The 23893-nt window shown below is 39.7% G+C and overlaps 1 protein-coding gene across 4 annotated transcripts in view; it reads right to left on the reverse strand.

Moving 5' to 3' along the window:
- Positions 1-746: 746 nt before the first annotated feature.
- Ift80 (intraflagellar transport 80) overlaps positions 747-23893 on the reverse strand; it is a 74035-nt gene continuing 50888 nt past the window's right edge. For all 4 annotated transcript variants that reach the window (XM_050147452.1, XM_050147451.1, XM_050147449.1 and 1 more), the window contains 8 exons: positions 20351-20415; positions 18902-19037; positions 18391-18538; positions 15927-16098; positions 14804-14893; positions 14528-14700; positions 6833-6956; positions 747-2341 (listed from right to left, as the gene is read on the reverse strand). In XM_050147452.1, the coding sequence (XP_050003409.1) occupies positions 2231-2341; positions 6833-6956; positions 14528-14700; positions 14804-14893; positions 15927-16098; positions 18391-18538; positions 18902-19037; positions 20351-20415 (1019 nt within the window). In that variant the 3' untranslated portion in view covers positions 747-2230. The remainder of the gene's footprint in view (positions 2342-6832; positions 6957-14527; positions 14701-14803; positions 14894-15926; positions 16099-18390; positions 18539-18901; positions 19038-20350; positions 20416-23893) is intronic.

Here is a 23893-nt window from a genome sequence, read left to right on the forward strand (position 1 = left end):
AAGTATCTCATCCACCTTTTGACTGTGGACTTTTTCCTTTCCTTACTTCTGTATATCTCACTTCCATTCTTACTCCGTGGCTGGCTATGGCTGGCCCCTAGCATTTTCCTCTCCTTGTTCTTGTTCTTCCTTCCTTTTTCTTCTATTTATTTTCTCTGTCAGCCAGTCCTGTCTATCCTTTCTCCTGCTTTGCTATTGGCTATTCAGCTCTTTATTAGACCAATCAGGTGTTTTAGACAGGCACAGTAACACAACTTCACAGAGTTAAACAAATACAACACATCTTTGCATCATTAAACACACGTTTCACAGCATAAACAAATGTAACACATCTTAAAATAATATTCTACAACACTCCAAGATATCAAGGCTTGGGGAAGAAGCTTCCTGTGGAACACGTTCATGAGTGGGGAAGATGGTCAGTCTCCTGAACTCCACAAGGTCAGAATGTGGACGTTCCTTTGTGACCGTCCTCTTCCCAATCCTTCCCTGTGTGCCTCTTCAACATACCTGTTTACATTTCCATTTATCCTTCTAAATGAAACCCAAGTAAAGACTTCCGGTGAGTTCCATAAACAACTCTATTAAATGTATAGCCACGTCAGACACAAGTGCAGGTACCCAGGGACTCCAGAAACTCAAGGCAATCCAGCTGTGGTTCATGGCCTTTGTGGCGATTGTTGCTAAGTCTAGGTAGTCAGTGTCAAAATGAATTAATTGTAAAATATCAAAGAGTATAGACCTACTTCATGATATTTCACGTTTTATTGTGGTAAAATATACTAAACATAAATTTAACCTTTTAACCATTTTTTCTTTTTAAACATTACATTGAAACTTAACAATGTAGAAAACATATACAACATATAAGTAAATTCCTAAGATTACATGAACTGAACACACACTCTTTTTTTTTTTTTTCTGAACACACACTCTTGTATCTAAATTCTGAACCAAGAATTGAACAGTCCAGCATTTCATAAAAGAACAGGAACATACTGGGAATGAGCATTTCTATGAAAGACACCTACATGAGAAATTACAATGGAGGCGAAGAGGCAGTGTTTCCCAGGGAGTGTGCACACGCTCTGTAATGCACCAGTTCCAAGTTCAGGGACACTCAGAGGGATGCTTGTGCCACTGCTGAAAAGCTTTGGTGGACAGCAATTTGGGGTGCGCTAGATTAAGGCCTTACCCACTGAGGCTGGCGTTGAAAATTCAAACTCTAGGTCTGAGAGGAATGAAGAAAAGGGAATTTGCCCACTTCTTTTTCAGTATGGTAAAAAATAAATCAATAAAATTTATCATTTTAAAGAGAAGTGAGGTTCATTAATGTCTGCAATGTTATGCATTCATCATCATTATCCATTTCTAGAACTTACTCACCCCAAACAGAAACTCCACACATTACACAACTAAACCCCAGCCCCTCCCCAGTCCCAGTCCCCTTCTCTTTTCTGCCTGGAAGAACCTGCTTCCTGTAGGCGCCCCGTGTAAGTCAGTCTCCCAGCACTGACTTCTGTGGACGGTTCACTTCATGGAGAATAAGTTCCCCAAGGCACATCTGCGCTGCATGTGTCACAGTGCAATCTTGTCGTGAGAGAATAACCCCACTGCATGAGAACACCACACTGCTTCATGCAATTGCCAGCGGACGGACATCCGAGTTGTTCCCACTTTTCTTTCAACTTTGACTGTGGTGCACAAGTGTCTGCACTGCACCATTTCCTCACACCACCCTCATGTATTTTTGTTTTATAACATATGTGAGATACTTTACAGTTTATAGATCAAATAGAAATAACAATAACATACATTGCAAAAAAACCTCAAGGCTTTATTATAAGCATTAATAACTATTCATACTAAAGAACCGGGAATAAAGAAATAAAAAACTGGAATGTAATCAACATTACATGGGCATGGATAAGCATATAGGAATACTTTGTTAATTATTAGACTAGAAAAATATAAATGATGGAATTATATCAATATTTTGTACTTAATCTTCCTGAATGTACTTTCAGTACTAAATACACAGACAGTACATACAATTATTTAAAGATAATGCCTCTTTTGGATAGTGCTGGAATCAAACCCAGGGCCTCATGCATGCTAGGCAAGTACTCTAGAGACAACACTAGCCTTAAAATTATGCCTTTTTTAAAAAAGCAAACAAAACATGCACATCTTTGGTTATTCTGAACTAGTTTAGAGGTCAGCGTGGCATTTAGTGCTTTAAGCCCACATTCTTGACAGAATGGCTGCTGGACGATCGGTCACGTTCCTTAGTAATTTCCATCTCAATTTTCGCTTTGATTTTCTCCCAGTCTATTTGGAGCTACAACAGAAGGGAAAGGAGAGTCGTGCTTACATCTTATGTTTCCTTTAATCCAAAGTAACCCAGAGTAAACAAAACAGAATATATGGCTTCCGAAACAGAGAGAGAGAAGATATAACGAGAAGTTAATGGGAAGCAATGCTGAAAACCCACGAGCTCCTGTGATAACACAGGAGAGTGTGTCCAGAACACAGGCAAGACCCCCATTCTGTACAGCTCTTTACAAAGCCCATGGAAACAGTTCACAGAACCGCAGCATTCTGCAGCAGAGCTTAGGAACAACGTAAAGAAGCCACCCTGCTCTGCTCCCAACAAAAGCAAACTGGGCAGGACAGCACCTAGGGTGTGATTGCATCAGCTTTGCTCTGGATATCTCAGAAGCTGAGTTTCCAGTAGAAGCTCAGATGCAAGGAAAGACTAGGGAGGGTTGTTCCACAAATGGCTCCACTGCAACCACTCGTACAGTGACAGGAAGGGCAGTCGCCAACTGATGAAAGCCATCAGAGGAGCAGAGGAGGCCTGGAGACACCTGAGAGCCAGAAAAGACTTCCATCTGTTTGCTTTTCTTTTATCTATGACGAGGGCAAGCCTACCTAGCCTAGACCTATCCTTTCCAAAGCTCCTAAGACTTGATGTTAGGAAAGGACTCCTCTGCCCAAGTTCTACAAGCAAGTTCTCTGGGAATATTTATTTCTTTAGGAATATTTATTCGTGTAGGAATCTACTGTTAAACAAGTCTGGAGATCACTTATTTAGGAATGGGTGTCCTCTGAGGCAAAACATGGGAAAAATTGGGTCCTAGACTAAGCTTAAACTATGAAATAGAGCCAGAGCTCTAAGACTTGGTCAGAAATGAAGAGGCTTTTTACCTCCACATAGGGATAAACAGCATGAAATTAGACCAAAGCAGTTGCTGTTGCCCAAGAAGATTCAGCTGAAGAAACTGGAGATTAGCTTGACCTTAATAGAACCGCATACCTATTTTATGCTAGTAGTTGATTGGCCCATTTGGTTCTTTCGTGTTCCAATATGCTATGTCTAAATTTCCAATATGTAATTTGTTGATATTTTGATGACCTTAAAAATAATTGTCCATATTTATCTATAATATATCAGATGGACTGGTTAATAATTAATGGAATTTCTTTTAGCCTAGAAGATAACCGTCTGTGCTAAGAATCCAATGGCAGCCTGATGAAAAGCAGAGCAGATATTAGATTATTGGAAGGCTGACTTCCAATCAAGCCACAACTTAGTATTTTTAAATGGCAATGCACACATTTCCTGAAGACGAACTTAGGTGACTGCCTTTGCCTTCTTCCCGCCTTAATCTGACTTCTGTTTGCTCTCTAGTCGGTCACAGCACAACTACTCCATGGCCATGCTGCAACAGTCCGTCTGTCACTGACCGGTGACGTTATTAGCTACTGTTGAAATGGACATGCACCGAGGGAGGGTCTCCTGCAGAAGCTGACCGACTCATCTCACTTGGCATTTATCCAGCTTTAGGTCTGTGTTCTACGGATAATTTCGCCCTAAATAAGAATATTTTTATAGTATGTTTAAGGTAAAGGTGCTTGTTTTCGGACAGTTTCAAGTGACTTCTACATCAAAAGCCATACTTTCTACTCTAGGGAGCGTCAAATTGTTTGGACCCTCTTATTTTGATCCCTAGTCAATTGTCAGTCACATAAAAGCATTTGAAACTCCATAGCTAACAGCTCTGTCCAGTTCCCAGCTAGCCTACTCTTAGTAGAGATTGGCTGCCTACCTAAACAGAGAATAAAATGGCAATCAGGCATGAATTCACGTGTCTTCATCCTCATAAACTGACCTATACTTACCCTCACCCCATCTGCGTTCCTTCTGCCCCAGGTCTCTGAGCCCGTTTCTCTTGACTCCTCTAGGACACTGCCTTCAGTAATCACAGACTCAAGCCCTCTTTGGCTTCCTGCCTTTCTTAATTCTGTCTCTGAGCGCTTCCAGCTCATTCTCACTCAGGGCTCCCGTTCTCTCTCCGGAGCACTGCAATACGACTGCCCATCAGCCACTCTTCAGAAAACGTTGTTTACTGCAGAGCCAGGGATCAGGCCCAACACCACACACATGCTAGGCAAGGGCTCTATTACTGAACCATATCCTTGGTGGGCCTAGAAACTTCACTAAAACACTATCTGCTGTCTTCAGTTCTTATCCTGTATGTCCTCTCTGTTCAATAAATATTTAACAGTTGTTTATGTTAAGCCTTGTCCTAAGTACAGGGTTCAATAAAGGATTAAAATTTGTTTTGTTTTGTTTTTTTTTTTTTTTTTAAAAAAACTACCTGCATAGAGTGATAAAAAAGAAAGATCATGGTGAAAGAGATAGATAATAAACAATTTTTTAAATGTGTATGTCACACATGGTAAGGGTTTTTTGAATGCAGGGGAGACTGTAGTGTGAGGCGCAAAGCAGGATGGTACATGGCCATCTAATGGCTTGATGGATTTCTTGATGTTTTCAAATGTAGGAGTCAGAGAAGCTGATGGCCCTGAAAACTGACACTATGGTTTAGAGATGAATTAGTAACAGTGGATGGGAAGAAAGGGGCCTTATCATGGGAGCCTTCTTGGGACCTTGTTTACTACCGCCACTGACATCTCTCCTATCACAGTGCACCCTGCCTCTCTTCAGTTTCTGTCCCTTCCAAATGCCCCTCCCACAGCCACTTCAGACAATGTCAGAACATGCAAATTCTTCCCCGCTCTCCTATTCACAGTGGTACAGATTCAGGGAGCAATGGGCAGATAAACGAGAGAAACAAGCCAGTTTATCAGTGTGTGCAGTGACATGGCGCGGAACCGCAGTGAAAGGTAACTCAAAGCAGTGGCTTAAAACTCTGGCTAATATAGTGTCTCATAACAAGAGACTGTAAGGAAATGGCAAGACAAAGAATTGCAGTTTTTAGATCCAGAGACAGGAAGCCAAGGAGAGGCAACAAAATGGGAACAAACCAATGGAGCAAGGACTGGAAATTCCTCTTTCTGGTGCCATCTCTGAGCTGATTCTATGTTGTCTCCAGAAGGCTGGAGAGGTGGCTCAGCAGCTAAGAGAGCTTTCTGCACTGGCAAGAACTAAGAGTTCAATTCCCAGCACCCACATCACGTGACTACAGTAACCCACAACTGCAGCTCCAGCGGTTTCAATGCCCTCTTCTGGGTTCCACAAGCATTTATATACACCCAAATGATACCAGGCAATCAGCAAGTAGATGTTAGCCATGTAAGCTATTTTTCTAGGGTTAACTTTTATATCAATACTCAGGAAAAAAAAATTCTTTTTGAGACAGGGTTTCTCTGTGTAACAGCCCTGGCTGTCCTGTAACAAGCTCTTGTAGACCAGGCTGGCCTCGAACTCACAAAGATTCACCTGTCTCTGCCTCCCAAGTGTTTGGATTAAAGGCATGTGCCACCACTGCCTGCCAATACTCAGAAATTTTAAAATCACATATTTTCTTTTAAAAATACTGTTTTGTTACTTTGTTGCTGTTCTTGTTAACTTTCAAAATGGCATCTGTGAGGAAGAAAAGCAGAAGACTAGAACACCAAAGGGAATCAAAGTAACCTGTCGCACAGTTTAAGGAGAGGAACAGGGAGAAACCCCTGCTGCTCTGGCTGAGCTATCACACACAATTGAGGTATTGTGCTTTAGCAACTGCTAAATTACATAATTTACATAAATTACATAGGCAAAAAAAGAAAAGAAAAGAAGGATGCTAAGTTTTTGCTATTTGAGCTGGAGATGGCTCAGTGGCACCTGATGCTCTTGCAGAAGGTGTAAGTTTGTTCCTAGCATCCATGCAGGGCCTCTCACAACTGCCTGGAACGCCAGCTCCAGGGAATCTGATGCCCTCTCCCTTCCTCTGCAGGCACTGCACTCATGAGCACAAACTCACACATAGACACATAACTTAAAATAAAAATATTTTATAAATAAATTAAGATTTCACTAAAGGAAGGGCTGTATTTTATATGTTTTTTCAAATGGGGGAAACAAATTTAAGAGCTAGCTTTCTTCCTAGATATCTGTATTATTTATCTAAAAATATCAAATAACATACAACCTCAAGACAAGTTATCATAAAAAACTGATGTGAGTTGAAAATAAAAGCTAAAGCATCTAGAAAAAACCCAAAACCACTGGGACTGATGATTCATGCCTATAATCCCAGCCTTCAGGAAACTGAGGCAAGAGAGGTCCTCCAATTTAGATGCCATCTTGAGCTAGATACTGAGCTTCAAGACTACAGCTTAGACTACAAAGTAAGACTGTTAACAAACAGTCAAGAGCCTAAAAAAAGAGTCTAAATCATATAGTCACAAAATAAAATGACAATGTCACAAGAGAAAAATAATGCTCTTAGAAATTAGAGTATGAATCACAGGCTCTGTCGTAAGATGAATGTCTTATATAAAGCATAGGTACTATTACAAGACACAGTGCAATACTTACACCTTCTGCATACTGCAAATATCGTTTATTAGTTTCCTGTTTACCAAATGTCTCCAAAAACTTTTGACGATAAGCAAGAACTGTATCAACATGAGTTTTGTATTTCACAGCCAACTCCAGTGCCCTATAATGAGAAATTACACAGATTATGAATATCACTGTCTAAACAACAGAGTTTTGAAATTAGAGGTAGGACAAACGACTGCTCTGCTTACCCCACAGTCTGGAAAGCCACCTTCTGCTTTAGCCATCTGTGTATCTTTTCAAAGCCCAGGTGAGACGGCTACTCTTGTACAAATACAACGTATAATGCTCTGTGCATTGCTGCAGACTACTCTGTCAGCACTATTTATAGGTGTGCACCCTAGACCCTAACTAGCTTATACAGTTTCCATCGCCTTTGCTGAGTACTGCAGAGTACATGTATGTAAAACAGTAATATTTTGGTAAATCATAAAAAGTAAATACCTGATATTTTTATGAACCTACAATAAGCTTATAGAAAAAAAAACGTGAGATTACTATATTAAAATTAAAATCATATAAAATAGAAAATTAATATTAAAACCAGTACGACAAATATTATTACTATTTGAATCTTGGAAAATGCCATGCTACGATGGCAAGGTGTCTTAGCAGGTATAGGAACTTGCCACCATGCCCAATGACCCGAGTTTAATTCATAGTACCCACATGATGGAAAAAACAACTTCCCCAAGTTGTCTTCTGACTTTCACCTATGTACATGTCACAAAGCAATCAATCAATCAATTAATTTTTAAAAACTTAAAGAAAATGTTAAGAAGTCATTGAAATTTTATAGTTTAACCAATATATCTATGCAATTTTAAGGTATAAACTAAATTTTATACCTTATAAATTTTAGTTTTTATTTAAGTTGTAGAAGAATTACTAAAAACAGTAACATCACGCCAAAGAGACATATTTATTCTGATGATAACCGGCAAGGAGGTGAACAGATTGTCTCAGCCCAGGACTCCATGAAGTTTGACTAGGGCCTCAGCCTCGTCCAAGTCCTGTGCATGACTCAGGATGTAAGTCAAGAAAAGCCAAGTGCAGCACGCGTCTCTACACTGTTAACTCTTGTTTTCAGGCATGGGTAACATCACCGAAGTAGTCAAAAGGGCATCAATTCTCGAGCTCTCGTGTGTTCTCCTACACCATGACATGATCAGAACAACTATGATTGATCTGATACAACTATTATGGATCTGTTATTTTAGATAAAACAGGGCAGTACTATTTTATAACTTCTGACTCTTCAGTATTAGCCAAACTAAATAATATCTTTAGAAAGAATTTTGGGGGCCAGAAAGATGTCTCAGCCATAAAAATCTGACAACCTGTATTTCAACCAAGATAAAGATGAAGAGAGAGAACCAATTTCACAAACTGGTCCTCTAACCTCCATGTTTGCACTGTGGCATGTGTATCTCTCTCTCTCTCTCTCTCTCTCTCTCTCTCTCTCTCTCTCTCTCTCTCTCCCATACACATTTACTCTAAACTCTTAAAAATTTCAAGTATTTTGGATAATACTGTGTGTTTTGACAATTGGTAGACAATTGAAGGAGCTATCAAAGACAATATAAAAATATGAATGTAACTCAGTAATACCACAAATAGGAAAGCCAAGATGATGAAACATGATTTCTTATAAAACAAATCAACATACGCTATATATTACTGCGGTGGTTTGAATGAGAATGGCCCCATAGGTTCACAGATCTGAATGCTTGCTCACCAGGGACTGGCACTATTGAAAGGATTGGGGGGTGGCCTTGTTGAAGTGGGTGTGGTCTTGTTAGAGGAAGTGTCACTGGGGATGGGTTTTGAGGTTTCAAGAGTCCAAGCCAGGCCCAGTGGCTCACTCTTCCTGCTGCCTGTGGGTCTGGATGTAGAATTCTCAACTATTTCCCCTGCACCATGTCTGCCTGAGTGCCACCACATTCCCCACAATGATGAAATGGACTAATGAAACTGAAAGCAAGACCCATTTAGTGTTGTCTTTTAAAGGCGCTGCTCTGGTCAGCGTCTCTTCACAGCAACAGGAGATCGACTGTCATGGACTCCCAGAATTCTCCCGTTTTTGCAACTTTAAGTCTTTCAGAGAAAAATGAGCCAAGCAGATGGGGACTGAAGTGAAGAACAAAAGGCAACAATTAAGTAACAGAGGCTCTATGATGAGCAGTGATAATCAAGGTGCCTTGTTCCTTCTAGAGCTCTATTTACCCAAGCCTCTGAGCCTGTGGGCTGTGTGTCCCTGGAGACTCTGGTGAGTCACACTACTGGCTCTGACAGTAGCGATGGGCTGGAACATCTTACCTGCAACAGTAAAAGCAGGCATACATAGGGAGATGTTCTGTACTGGGGCTTTTCAAAAATTCTAAGGAAGTAATTTGGTACGCAAACATCAATACATTTAATCATGCAGAAAAGACAATATAATGTCTAATTGGGTATTCTGAGGTTAGGTTCTGAGTATTATCTGCATTCCTGTCATTATTATAATAATAAAACATGCATTAATTATTTGAAGAGTAATGGCTAAAAGATTTACATATGTGCTATTTTAAGTAAGCTCTAAATGCACACACACTGGGTAAAAAATGATTCTCTACTACATTTAGGAGGGAACTTACTTCAAATTATATAAGGGTTTTGGGAACAGTGTGTCTCTAGTTTTAAAATGGTTTGGCAACCAAACAAATGTGACATTAGATTCTAGGGCTGGAATAAGTCCATGTATTTTAAATAGGAAGAAGTTATATAAAAAGATATGATAACTTCTAAATAAGATCTTTTTCATAACTTGAACAAATCAAAAGCACTTTATATAACTGGCAGACAATTAGGAATTATTCTATTAACATTTATACACAAGGCCAATGTGGTTACCTGGAGCATTCATTTCTTCCTCTCCTAACTTCAGTTTCTCAGAGAACATTAACACTCAGTTTCCAAAGTAGACACCAAACAGCTAAGCCTACCCACAAGTCTTTGGGCTCTGAATTCAGGTTATGAAAAACAGATGCACAGCCAGTAAGAGCATACTTCTCAAGCAGAATAATACTCGAATGAATGAAAACCTACCCCATTCTAGACGGTCTCAACAGAGGGAGAGTTCAGGGACCTCAAAAGCAATCTAATACACCACCCAACACTTCCTTCTATCATTCAAGAATTAAGAGATCTAGCAGTGAGCATCAACACTTGCTGATTCCTGAAAACCACAGATGACCCAGACACTGTGGAAATAGACATATCACCAGTATTTAGTCTCCCTCTCCCTATCCCCCAAATAAACTTAAATCTCTAAGTTTAAGGCTCTTCATTCATGACCAATTTGTAGCTAATTCAGGAGACAGTCCCCAAAATGATGTAATCAACAATGTCGAGATGATGGGAAATTCTAAAGGTCTGGTTTCTTCAATGTGGAAATTATAAGCAAACACATAAAGAAACAAAACCTATCTAAGAATGCATCAACTCCTCACAACATAGCGGTCTTTTCTGGGTCTCCATTAAAACCATAAAACACTTATTAGAGAGCCCTAGGGAATGTGCGAGCATTTGATTGTTGCTAACTTAATTATCACCGTGCACACATCCAGCCATTCATGATGCTGAAGTAGAACAAACTTAAGTCTTAACACAGCAGTGTTTGAAAAGTACCTCTCAAGTGCGAGCAGCTGCGTGGTGGGCTGGGCCAGACCGCCAGGAGAAGAGTGAGTAGCAGCACAGCGGTCAGGCCAGCCCAGGCCGCAGAGAGGAGAACCATGAGCAGCAGTGTGGGGGCCACCAACAGCTGTGGCCTCCAGAAATAACCTGTCCACTGGAGCCTGAGCCCTGCCAACACGAGGAGGAACGACCATTTGAGCTTTGGGCCTGTAGGCACCTGGAGAAACAATCACCAAAGGCTCTCCTCTGCCTACATCTGAAGGGGAAATTAACAGAGCCCTAGCCCCCAACTACATCCGCTGGAGGAAAAGGGACCCCTGAAACACAGGCTCCAAGTGTTCCAAGTGGAAGAAGAGATAGGTAGGCAACAGTGCAAGAATATATTCAACGACATATAAAGAGCAATAGGGTGCCACCAGAAACTAGTGGTTCTACACCAGCAAGACCTGAGCATCCCAAAGCAGATGAAGCAGAAGAAACGACCTTAAAAATAACTTCATGAAGCTGATTGAGGCTCTTAAAGAGAATTTGAAAAATTCCCTTAAAGAAATGGAGGAAAGGACAACCAAAATATTGGAAGAAATCAATGAATCCCTTAAATATAACCAAGAAAAAGCAATCAAACAGGTGAAAGAAATGGTTCAAGACTGGACAATCTACTCAAACTTAGGGGACACTATGAAAGCAGTCCTGAGAGGAAAGTTCATAGCACTAAATGCCTACATAAAGAAGCTGGAAAAATCCCACACCAGCAAATTAACAGAACACCTGAAAGCCCCGGAACAAAAAGAAGCAAACTCACCCAGAAAGTCTAGACAACAGGAAATAATCAAATTGAGAGCCAAAATCAAGAAAATAGTAAACAATACAAAGAACTTTAAATCTCCGAAGAAAGAAGTGGAAGAAAACACCAGAAAATGGAAAGATCTCCCATGCCCTTGGATAGGTAGAATTAACATAGTAAAAATAACAATCTTACCAAAAGCAATCTACAGACTCAATGCAATACCCATCAAAATCCCAGTACAATTCTTCACAGACCTCGAAAAAATACGCAACTTCATAAGGAAAAACAAAAAACCCAAGATAGCCAAAAAATTCCTATACAATAAAGGAACTTCTAGAGGCATCACCATCCCTGACTTCAAACTTTTCTGTATAGAGCTATAGTAACGAAAACCAGTTGGTACTGGCATAAAAACAGATAGGCGGGCTAATGGAATCAAATCGAAGACCCATATATCATCCCACACACCTATGAATACCTGATTTTTGACAAAGAAGCTAAAATTATAAAATGGAAAAAAGAAAGTATCTTCAACAAAGGGTGCTATTATGACTGGATATCAACATGCAGACAGATGCAAATAGATCCAAATCTATCACCATGCACAAAACTCAAGTTCAGATGGATCAAAGACCCCAACATAAAACCAACCACACTGAACCTCATAGGTGAGAAAGTGAGAAATAGCCTTAAATGTATTGGCACAGAAGACCACTTCCTAAATATAATTCCAATAGCATGGACACTGAGAGCAGCAATTAATAAATAGTACCTCCTGAAACTGAGAAGCTTCTTGCTCTTTAGCAAAGGACATGGCCAACAAGACAAAACGGCAGCCTACAAAATGGGAATAGATCTTCACCAACCCCACATCTGACAGAGGACTGATCTCCAAAATATACAAAGAACTCAAGAAACTGGACACCAAAATACTAAATAATCAAATTTAAAAAATGGGGTACAGACCTTTTAAACAGAGAACTCTCAACAGAGGAATTTCAAATGGCTGAAAGACACTTAAGGAAATGCTCAACATCTTTAGTCATTGAGAAATGCAAATCAAAACAACTCTGAGATAACATCTTAAACCTGTCAGAATGGCCCCAAGATCAAAAACTGATATAACTGATGATAACTTATGCTGGAGAGGATGTGGAATAAGGGGAACACTCCTCCATTGCTGGTGGGAGTGCAAATTGGACAACCATTTTGGAAATTAATATGACAATTTCTCAGAAAATTAGGAATCAATCTATCCAAGACCCAGCAATGCCACTTTTGGACATATACCCAAAGGATGTTCAGTCATATCACAAGGACATTTGCTCAAATATGGTCATAGAAGCATTATTCGTAATAGCCAGAACCCAGAAACAACCTAGATGCCCCTTAACTGAAGAATGGACAAAGAAAATGTGGTACATTTACACAATGGAGTACTACTTGGTAGTACAAAATAATACATCGTGAAATTTGCAGGCAAATGGACGGAACTAGAAAAAAACATACTGAGCAAAGTAACCCAGAACCAGAAAGACAAATATAATGTTCTTACTCATAAGTGGCTTTTAGACATAAAGAAAAGAATAACCAACCTATAGTCCACAACCCCAGAGAACCTAGACAACAAAAAAAGACCCTAAGAGAGATGTACATGGATATGCCTAGGAAGGAGAGAAAGACAAAATCTGAATAAATTGGGAGCATGGGGAACAAGAGGGAGAGAGAGGGAAGGAAGAAAGGAAGAGGAGTGAGGAAAAATGTATAGCTCAATTAAAATAAAACTTAAAAAATACTTATTAGGTAACAGAGAAATAAGAACACTATAATTGCTGATAATTTTTAAGTATGATTGTGGCATTATGGCTGCTAAAATCTTTTAGAGATGATACACCCTTAAATACAGATAAAATGTGATAATTACAGTCTGTCTTAAAATAAATGTAAGAGAAGGGAGGGTGTGGAGATGGCACAAAATGCAGTCAGTGTTGAAGCTGACTGATGGTATTCATCACAGTATGTTTTGTGCTTTTCCATAACAAGGGTTTTTTCAATTTCATCTTTTTGGCTCCTTCCGATGTATTTTGCTAAATACTCTTTTTCTTCCTTGCATATACTAGGCAAGTATTCTACAAATCAAGAGCTACTCCCAATCATTGTCTCATGTGTATGTGTGTGTGTGTCTGTGTGTGTAAGTCAGAAGGTGTGATACTGGGTGTCATCCTCAATTGGTCTGCACTATACTACTTTTTAAAAATGTTTTGTATAATTTGTTAAATTTGTTCTTTGACATTTTCAAACATGTATGAAATGCATTCTTATTATTCTCACCTTCCACTCCCTCATCTCCCTCCCTCCTTCCCTGTAACCCTCCTACAAATCTCTTTCCCACATTCATGTCTTTTTGTGTGTGTTTAGTGACGCACTAAGTTTAACCAGGGCCCTCAGTGTTACCATGAGTAGAGAATTACTCAATGACTCCCCATATCCCAGATTCTTTCAATAATCTATATTAGAGCAAGAAGAGGTATGGCCACAAGGGCCACACCTGATTGCTGATATGGCCAGTTTTGAGCAAGTAAACAGAGCTACTGTGAGTTCAAGATTACATACAGTGACGGTCATGCCCAGAAGAGAGCATTCAGAATCAGCTCTCCCCATCTTCTGGCTCCCTCTTCTGAGATGCTCCCCAAGCATTGGAGGGGATGTTATAAACATCTTGCATCTTGCTAGGTCTGACCACTCGTCTGTCACTCTACCTTACTTTTGAAACATGGGGTTTCTCACTGAACATGGGCTTGCAACAGCTAAGCTGGCCAGCCAGCAACCCCAGCATCCTTCCCCAAAATGACGAGCTGAAACTTGGAAATGTAAGCCAAATAAACCCTTTTCTAAACACACACACACACACACACACACACACACACACACACACACACGTCACTTTCTCTACTAAGTTGTTTCTTAGAGGGCCGCTGTGAACTTGAGGCAAAAATAGGCTATACAGCAAGACCATCTCAACTGCTCCCCTGCCAAAAAAATTGGAAAATGTTAAGATCCACCAGACAGAATACTCACAAATATACAAGAATTCTCTTGTAGCATATGAAAACAATCAAATAGACCTGAAACTATAATTATCTAAGTTGCAGACAGAAGAACACATGAAGGTCAAAACGGTCTTGGAACTGCGGAAGGGTTCTTAGTACCTTTCCCAGTTATAGAGATCAATGTTGATCTGGATTGCCTGATAAACGAGGCCAGCCTGAAGAAGTAGTGTCTCAGCCTCCTGTATGTTCCCACTAAACATTAGTATGTGGGCCATTTTTGACTCTTTAGATGGAAGATCTTTTATAGCATTGATGTATCGAACTTTATCAATCTAAAAAAGGATGAGAAACATATTGTAAGTCAGTAATAGTATGAATCTAATAAATTACCTTAAGAAAAACTCACAAGCATGTCCATAAACGTGATTTACTTACTTCACCAATTGCTGCATAGGCTATTTCCGCAGTAACCATATCTCGATTAGCAACTGCCATAGCCGCTAGGCAAGCCCACATGCTTTGCTCCTACAGTGAAACATGAGAGTAGGTATCTTATGTAGGTAGTCAAACTACCTATAAGCAATGGTCTGAATTCTAATGGTGATATAACTGAGTAATTAATTTACCAATAAAAAATTATAAAACATGGCATTGAAAAGAAACTAATAATAAAAAGTTTTATAGAAGCCAGACATGGTAGCACACTTTTAATCTCAGCACTTGTGAGGCAGAAGTAGAAGGCAGGTCTCTGGCAGTTCAAGGCCAGTTTGGCCTGAGCAGCAAGTTCAAGGCCGGCAAATTTCACTCTGGGTCTCTACTTAAAAACATTATCATCAGATAGAGAACTTTTGAACAAAATTCTCTAAGCTTTTTTATTTCTTTTCTACTTTATAACTCAAGATGGTGAGCTGAAGAAGGGACAAGGACTATACCTTAGAGGGAATAAGAGGGATAGAGAGCGATGCCACCACTAAGCCACTGTGAGGAAAAACATCTATTCTAAGGGCTGTTAGCCCACAGTCAATAAAAAGGGTTGCGTCCAAGCATGTTTAGAAGATACCTGATACAACCAAGTTAGGAAATGTTGACTTAAAACAAAGTTTCTTTGGCTGGTCTTTTTCAAGACAATTTTCTCTGTGTAAACCTGACTGCCCTGGAACTTGGCCTGTAGACCGTGCTGGCCTCAAACCCAGAGATCCGCCCATCTCTGCCTCAGGAATGCTGGGATTAAAGGTGTGGCACTTATAAGAAAAAGATTCTTCCTTAGCTATAAAAGGGCTATCAGAGGAAACCAAGAAGTGTCCGACCCAGCTTCTACTCAGGGAGGAGGGAACTCGGGAAAGAGTGGCAGAATGGCTCCATGTGCCATGTGGAGCAAGGACCCATCTAGTTACAGCTTCTTCAAAGACAAGGCAACGTTCCTCCTCTGTAATGCACAAGCTGTTCTAGTGGCTAACAGAAGATATGGTCCTGCTCACAGGGCTCTCAACCCTGCACTGCTACTAGGACTCATCTAAAAAGAAACTAAAGCAGAACATATCCACAGCATGCACGATACCTTAACAAAGCGGCAAAGCCTCACGGCGTCTTCCCATTTTGAGCTGCTCACGTACTCGTGGAGGATGGCAGGGTAGGGAGAAATGCTCACGTGCACCAGGGAGCCATCGGCTCTTCTTATAGTCACCTGACTTCCGACAAAGCTCACTATGTGGGGGTTTTTACTGTATTCGCTGTTGAAAACAAATGAAAAACTTAAACTATGTTTTGCAAAATTTTACATGTATTAAATTTGGAAAATAATTCTCATATATAATCTTCAAAATTCACCCCACCCATTTAACTCCAAACAGAATGCATATTCAAATAAATATTTCAATATAACATGTAGATGATAGAAATATACTTGAAGCAGAATACACCAACAATTTAAAATGGCAAAAGCTATTCCATACTCATTTACTCCCCTAATAGCACTGGCAGCAAGCTCTGACTGTTTGGATCCCTGTGGTAAAGGACTGGTCCCCTATGGAGTGTGATAGCGGTGATGCCCAGGGATGTGCTCAGGGGGAAGGACACTGCCAGTGGAAGCTCCTAGGACCCAGCTCCTTCCACTCCCCTCCTTCCCAGCCTTGAGGGAGCAGCTCTGCCCCAGGACCCAATCCTGCCACATGCACTCTATTGCCACAGGCCTAAAAGCAATGGAGCCTCTTGATCAAGGACTAGAACCTCTGAAACGCTGCCCTAAATATCTACTTCTTTTTCTAAGGTGCCTGTCTCAAGGACTGTTCTAGTAACAGGAAGCTGACTTTTCCTTAAATCTGAAGATAAATTATGAGAACAAATAACTTAGCTGTTGGTTTTGAAAATATTTAAAGGGAAAATGGAAAAATTAAGGTAAATTCCAAAATTATTGTCTCAAAGTAAAAACAGATGAACTTGGGGCTGGAGAAATGGTTCAGTCATTAAGAGCACTGGCTGCTCTCCCAGAGGACTCAGGTTCAATTCCCAGCACCCACACGGCAGCTCACAACTGTCTGTAACTCCAGTTCCCAGGGACCTGACACCTTCACCCCAGTGCACATAAAATAAAGTTAAATAAACTATTTTTAAAAACCCAGATGAACTTAAAGTAAGGAGATGGATATCTTTTCATTAAATCAGGAATACTTTTGTTGTTTTCCTGAGACAGAATCCTACTGTGTAGCCTTGTCCGGCCTATGCTCACCAGGCTGGGCTAGAACTTACACAGATCCTCCTGCTCTGCCTCCCAAGTGCTAGGATCAAAGGCATGCACCACCATATCTAGTTAATTTATATATACTTTTTAAAATAAACTTTTGTTTTGGTGCTTTTCTGGTGTTATTATAGTTTGTGAACTTAAACACTAAAAATAAACTCAAAACAGATTTGAAAAGCAAAGTAAAGCTGAGACCTGAGAACTCTAACTTGCTGCTTTTGTGGAGAATAAGAAATTTTCTCTTGAGAATTTAGGAACAATTTTCCTGATACATGTAAGTTTTATTATTTTTAAAGATTTTTTCATTATCTTTGGGGCGGCAGTGGGATCAGGATATATCCTGGGTGCATGAACTGGCTTTTTGAAGCCCATTCCCTATGGTAAGATACCTTGCTCTGCCTTGATACAGGGCAGAGGGACTTGGCCCTGCCTCAGCTTGGTGTACCAGACTTTGCTGACTCCCCAAGGGAGGCCTTACCTCCTCTGAGTAGGTGGGTGGTAGGATAGGGGTAGGTGGGGAGGAGGGCAGAAGAAGAGGAGGTAGGGAGAACTGGGACAAGTAAGTAAAATTTTAAATTTCTTAAATGAAGAAAGCAAACAAAAAAGAAAAAAAAAGATTTTTGATGTGGAATTTCCCTCTGCATGCTATGAATATATTTTATTACCATTGTTAATAAAAAAAAAGCTATTTTGGCCTATGGCAAGGTAGAATATAGGTAGGTGGGAAAACTAAACTGAATGCCGGGAGAAAGAAGGCAGAGTCAGGCAGATGCCATCTAGTTGCTGAAGGAGAAAGACGCCAGAACCTTACGGGTAGGCCATATCCTTATGGCGATACACAGACAAATAGAAATGGGTTAATTTAAGATATGAGGTAGCTAAAATATGCTTGAGCCCTTGGCCAAACATAGTTTCTGTGTGATTATTCTGGTCTGGGCGGCCGGGAAACATAAGCACAGTCTCAATGTACAGATTTTCAACAACTGTCATTTAATCTTCCTTCAACATCACCCACATATTCAGCTGAGGAGGCTGCAGGGCACCAAAGAGCCTCACCTGAGCTACCACTAGACAAGCCTGAGCTTGAGAACTACACTCGTTTATAAAGGATGAACAAGTAGTTCATATTTTATCTTCAAGTTGAGTCCTTCATTCAAATCTTAACAAACCAGCTTTGCTGAACAATTTATTTAGCGGAGTCTGATTAAACTTTAAAAACACACCCAGAAAAACGCATGGCAATTAGAGCTTCATTCACCGCCCAGAATCCGGAGCTACACGTTACCTTGCATCTCTTTCATACACCGTTTTAGGCAGGATGTCTCTGTCCACATAAATGGTATTAGGGTAATACCACACTGTGAATCGAGTATCTTGAAGTCCACAAAGGATATTGCACGTATCACACCATGCCAACGTATGCACCATGGTTCCTTAATTCAGAAACAACAGTCATGGTCCATTAGTGTCAACAGATACTGGAATTTACCTTTAAACGCAACTGGCAAACAGGATCCTAATTAGTGGAATGGGCATAGCTCTACGTTCTGCCTGTAACAGTGAACAGACACAAAAACTCAAACATGAAAATCCTCGAATGTTCTACCGAGAACCGTCTGCCTTTAATCACCTGGTGTTTCCATGCTGATTTAGTCACAGAACTAAAATTTGCTATTAAAATCAGTTACTAAGCAGTGAAGAATGCAGCCTAGAATTCATACATTCATTCAACTATAAAGGCAGTTAGCACATGATAGGCAGTCTAAGAAAACTGACATTAATTAAAATTACTTTACCAAGTTTAATAATCTGTTCCTCTTTCCCAAATCGTTTCACTGAGGTGATGTACAGGTCTCTATTTTTATCAATGAAAGCAATTTTTCTGTCATTGGTAAGTCCTTTTTGATCCAGAGCAATTTCTGAGATTTCATTCTAAAATTTCAAAAAGTATGTAAGTATTGACTTCATTTTAGTGCTTGACATATGACCATTTAAATTAATTATCAGTACATTTCTGTTTTTAAAGATCAATTAAACCAATTGTGGTGGCAAATGCCTATGCTCCTAGCACTCAGGAGCCAGGGGCAGAGGATTATGAATCTGAGGCCAGCCAGGCTACAGTGCAAGATACTGTATTGAGCAGAAAAAATAAAACACAAAAAAGCAACAATAAACAAATCAATTAATGTCAATTACCTACCTGAAATAATAAAATGTCCCTATTAAATTATTTTTTTAAGCCCAGGGAACATAGGTTTAAGCCTTAAAACTGTGTCCTCCTTTAACGTTCCATGCTGGAGTGACAGGGGAAGCACTATGGCCAGCCAGACTGGAAACTTGGACACCCATCAGCTGGCAGAGTAAACAAACGGATACTGCCAGACAATGTTACCTTACATGATGGGTGTTGGGAGAAAGAATGTTATGTAACCATATGGAAGGACCTCCAAACACGGCTTTCTGTGAAGGAAAGAAAAAGCATAGACCTATGTGCTCCATTGTTGCGTAAGCAGAGGGAAAAGACATTCCAGTGCTGGTGGCCTCTAAGATACTAGTGATGGTGGTACTCATCTGGGAGAATACTGAAAACTAGTTTGGTAGGAAGAAATTGTTCTACCACCCATTTTAATGTATTTTACATTTCTGACTTACATGAATTCATACATTACATAAATGTAAAACAACTCATGACTAAAGGAGGAAATAAAGTAACAATTCATCAGAATTGTTAAGTAATACTAAAAACATCCTTATGCTCTGAAATATCAGTTGGTTTTTGTTAAAAAGATAACTGTAATACAATGTGCTCCTTTACTTAAGACTAAAAACCAAATCCAATACACACATTACAATTCATGGTGCTTTGTACTTTTACAGAGAATAATTCCCCTCTCTAATACAGTCCTGAAAGCTAAAGAAAATGCTGCCTAAGGGCAGGTCAGTAAGAAAACCACCACAAGCGCATAGAGACATCTTCATCAGAACATGTTGTTGGAAAGAGCGGCAGTCTGGTCAGCAGACACCCGGCACACCATTGGCTCACTTGACACGCCTGCCAGTGCCCTGTGTCAGGGTTCCCCGGGCTTAGTCTTCAGCTATGGCACTTTTAGAGAAAACATGTAGGATATACACTCATTTTTAAATATGAAATTACCCTGTTTTCTTCCTTAAAGGATAGTTACTAATTTCAAAAGGGAATTAACTAAACAGTGGTCATTTATACTAACACAGCAAATGTTTATTACCTTATGAGAAAGAAGTTTCCCATCCCCTAAGGGTTTTCCAGTTGATGCTTCAAAGAGGAAGATTACTTGAAAAAAAGAGCAGAACATTAGTGTGTTATATTAGAGCCACTGTTGGTAAATTTCAGTGGCACTACCATAATTCTTAGGAGAAATTATTTAACTTTATGGATCACAGAGCCCCTATTAGCCCAGAAAATAAAGGACACAAAACTTCTAATTATTAATGAGGTAACATTTTTTATGAAAATAATAGAACTAAAATTTTTCCTAATACATATTGCCTAATTAAAACTGTTATTAATGATTAAGGATTAATGGCCCACAGGTTTATCATGGCAAGTCTAAATATGGATATAATGTTAAATTCTGATATCTCTGATTTAGATCTCTGTAATACATAAAAGAAAATATGCATTAAGTACCTGCCTCCCACGATTCCAGGCAGTGTACTATATGCTGTCTCTATTATACACTCATGTGGTAAAATAAGCAATTTATCCTGGGTTCTTGGCCAGGAGCTTCAAAACCCCTTAACCTTTCCGGAACACACAAGTTTCTTTGCTATGTTAGAACAACAAATTCCTCATGGGCACTTTCTTTTCTACAAGATAAGGGTTCACAATCAGAAAAACCAAGCAGCAGTTAACAGGATGGAGCTTTAAGGTCCCTGGCTTCTGTAAATACAAAGGGGCCTAGAGACCGAGTTCAAGTGAGTGGCTGATGATTTAGCCAGCCACACAATGCAATAAATCCCCAAGAGTCAGAAAAACAAGCAGCTGATGGGGAAAGTGATGGCAGTCTCATGCAGAATAGCCTCAATTTGGGGGTTGTATGAATTCTGAATATTGCAGTATACCAGGTTTGGGAGGAAATGGACTGCCAATAATTAAGAAACTCCATAAATCATTAATGTTTTTACAAACTGATGACCTTGTAAAACACTCAGCTCCCAGCTTCACAGAGTATCAGTTGGCTTGCCTCAGAACTATAGCAGGTCATAAGCAGCCTATACTTTTATAAACACATGCTTTGGGGGCTCAGTCACTTCTCAGCCCGAGAATTTCCCTGAACTCGAGGGAAGGTTCCAGAACTGTGCCTTCCATATTTCCAGTGAACTCATTAATTTTTAGAACTAACTTAGAGAAAAAAATGAGTGCTATTATGAACTGGACCATAACTGTCTCCCCAAAGCAAGGAATCAGAAGCTTGGTTACTTAGAAAAAGATCTCCTGAGTAAATTGGGAACATGGGTACCATGGGAGAAGGTAGAACAGGAGGGGAAAGAAGGGGAGAGGAGCAGAGAAAAATATATAGCTCAATAACAACAATATTTTTTTTAAGACCAAACATAAAAGCTTATGTCTGAAGGTAAAAGAAGTGGTAATCACTGACTACTTGGAAAGACTGAAATGTATGAAACACTCTTAAGCTTCATGTGTGAAGGAAGTCTGACTGACTAATGAACCCCAGGATCTGTTTGTTTGGTTTTTTTAAGTTTGAAATTTATTTTTCACTTGAATCTGGTAAATAAAACAAATAAATATGTTCTTATGCACATAAAAAGAAAAAGAAGTTTGGTTGCCAGCCTACAACAGGAGGTGCTAGAGTCTAACAAGGAAGCCAGGTGTTAAGGGTATGCCTCTGTGGGAAATGGTGGGACCCCAGTCCTCGCTTCTTTCTTGGCTTCCAGACACCACGCATGAGTGGTTTGCTCTACCATGTGTTCCCTCCTATAATGTTGTGACTTGTCATAGGCCCAAAGCAACAGGGTCAAGTGACCATGGACTAAAACCTCTGGTACTGTGAACACAAATAAACCCTCCTGTCTTGTAATTTATGACTGCAGGTAGACAGAGCTAGTACATCTCTACATAAGATGCAGCTGATAAAATATTTACTTTCTATTAGATGACTATTTTAGAATTATTTCTTAGGGAATTTTCTTTTTGAAGGTTGTTAGCAATGATTTATTCTCCTAAATATTAGTTAAAAGACTTAGCTCCCATGAAGATATGCAGAAGATATGTCAAGATTAAATAATTTCCCAAGATCAAGAGTTGGTTTAAAGACAGGATGTTTTCTAGGGCCAACAGTTCTATAAAAAGAAACTGCAATGTTTTAAAATTCTAAACCACTATACCTCTTCACATCTGTTGGAATGGCTATTATAAAAGTCACAACAACAAAGACAAAAATGTTGGTGAAGATGTGGGAAAACTGAAAATTATTAGTAATAAAATGGTGTTGCTGCATAGAAAACAGCATGGAGGAATCTCAAAAGATTATAAATAGAACTCCAAGTAAGCTAGGAATTAATACCACTGTGAGAAGCAATGGTCTCAGCAGCTCAAAGAAACATTAGCATTCCCATAGTCATTGCGTCACTACTCACAACAGCCATAATATGGAATTTGTCTGATCAGTAGATAAAGAAAATGTGGTGTGCGTGACAGATCCCATGACAGAAGGGGAAGGGAGGGGAGGAGAGGGAGAGAGAGATTATTTAGCCTTAAAAAATAAGAAGTAAACAGGGACTGGAGAGATGGCATAGTGGTTAAGAGCACTGACTGCTCTTCCAGGGGTCCTGAGTTCAATTCCCAGCAACCACACGGTGGCTCACAACCATCTACAGTGGGATCTGATGCCCTCTTCTAAAATGAAGGCATACATGCAGATAGAACACTCACATACATAAAATAAATTTTTAAAACAAAAAAAAAAAAGAAAGAAAAGAATTAAAGACAGAAAAGAAATCCCTTGCACATCTGGAAGACATGGTAGGTGAACTAAGGTAGCCAAGTAGTGCATAGTTCTCCCAGTGTGAGGTGCCTAAAACAATGACTCTTAGAGAAGCAGATAGCATCACAGTGGTTGCCAGAAGCAGGGGGATAGAACGGATGTAAAGTTTCAGTAATGCAGGATGAATGATGTCTAAAGCTCCTTAGTCCAGCACTGCGTTATCACAAATGAAAATAGTAAATGGGGGGCTGGAGGTATAACTCAGCGGCAGAGTGCCCAGCAGGGTTGAGACTCTGGGTGGCTCATGCTGACCCGAGGACGTGGCCTTTGGTTTCTCTAACGTGCTGGTTAGCCCCACCCAGAATCGCTCTGCTTGTTTGTGCTATCACAGTGGTGCCCTGCACTGCCACAGCCAACAGTTGATCATGTATTCAACCTTTCTTCTACTTCATTGACTTAAAGTATTAGCTGAAAATATGTAAATAAAATATTTAGAGTATTACTAAATAAACAGAAAGGGAGTGTTAAACAAGTTGAAAACCTTAAAAATCAATACATATTTTAGAACCATAATCTTGAAAAAATTCCCTGATGAATATACAAAGATTTATTTATCACTGGTCTTAGATATTGAGACAACATATATTTATTCTGTTAGTATGACAATTTTAGTTCTTATTTAACTCATGTTTAGGAAAAATCATGGAATTCATAATTTTCCCACATAATGCTAACATACTAAGAGATAAAGAAGGCTGGAGATTTGGCTCAGAGGTTAAGAGCACTGACTGTTCTTCCAGAGAA

The sequence above is a fragment of the Alexandromys fortis genome, unplaced genomic scaffold (assembly GCF_014885135.2).
Source record: "Alexandromys fortis isolate MF-2015 unplaced genomic scaffold, M_Fortis_MF-2015_v1.1 scaffold_53, whole genome shotgun sequence".
Lineage (NCBI taxonomy): Eukaryota > Metazoa > Chordata > Mammalia > Rodentia > Cricetidae > Alexandromys > Alexandromys fortis.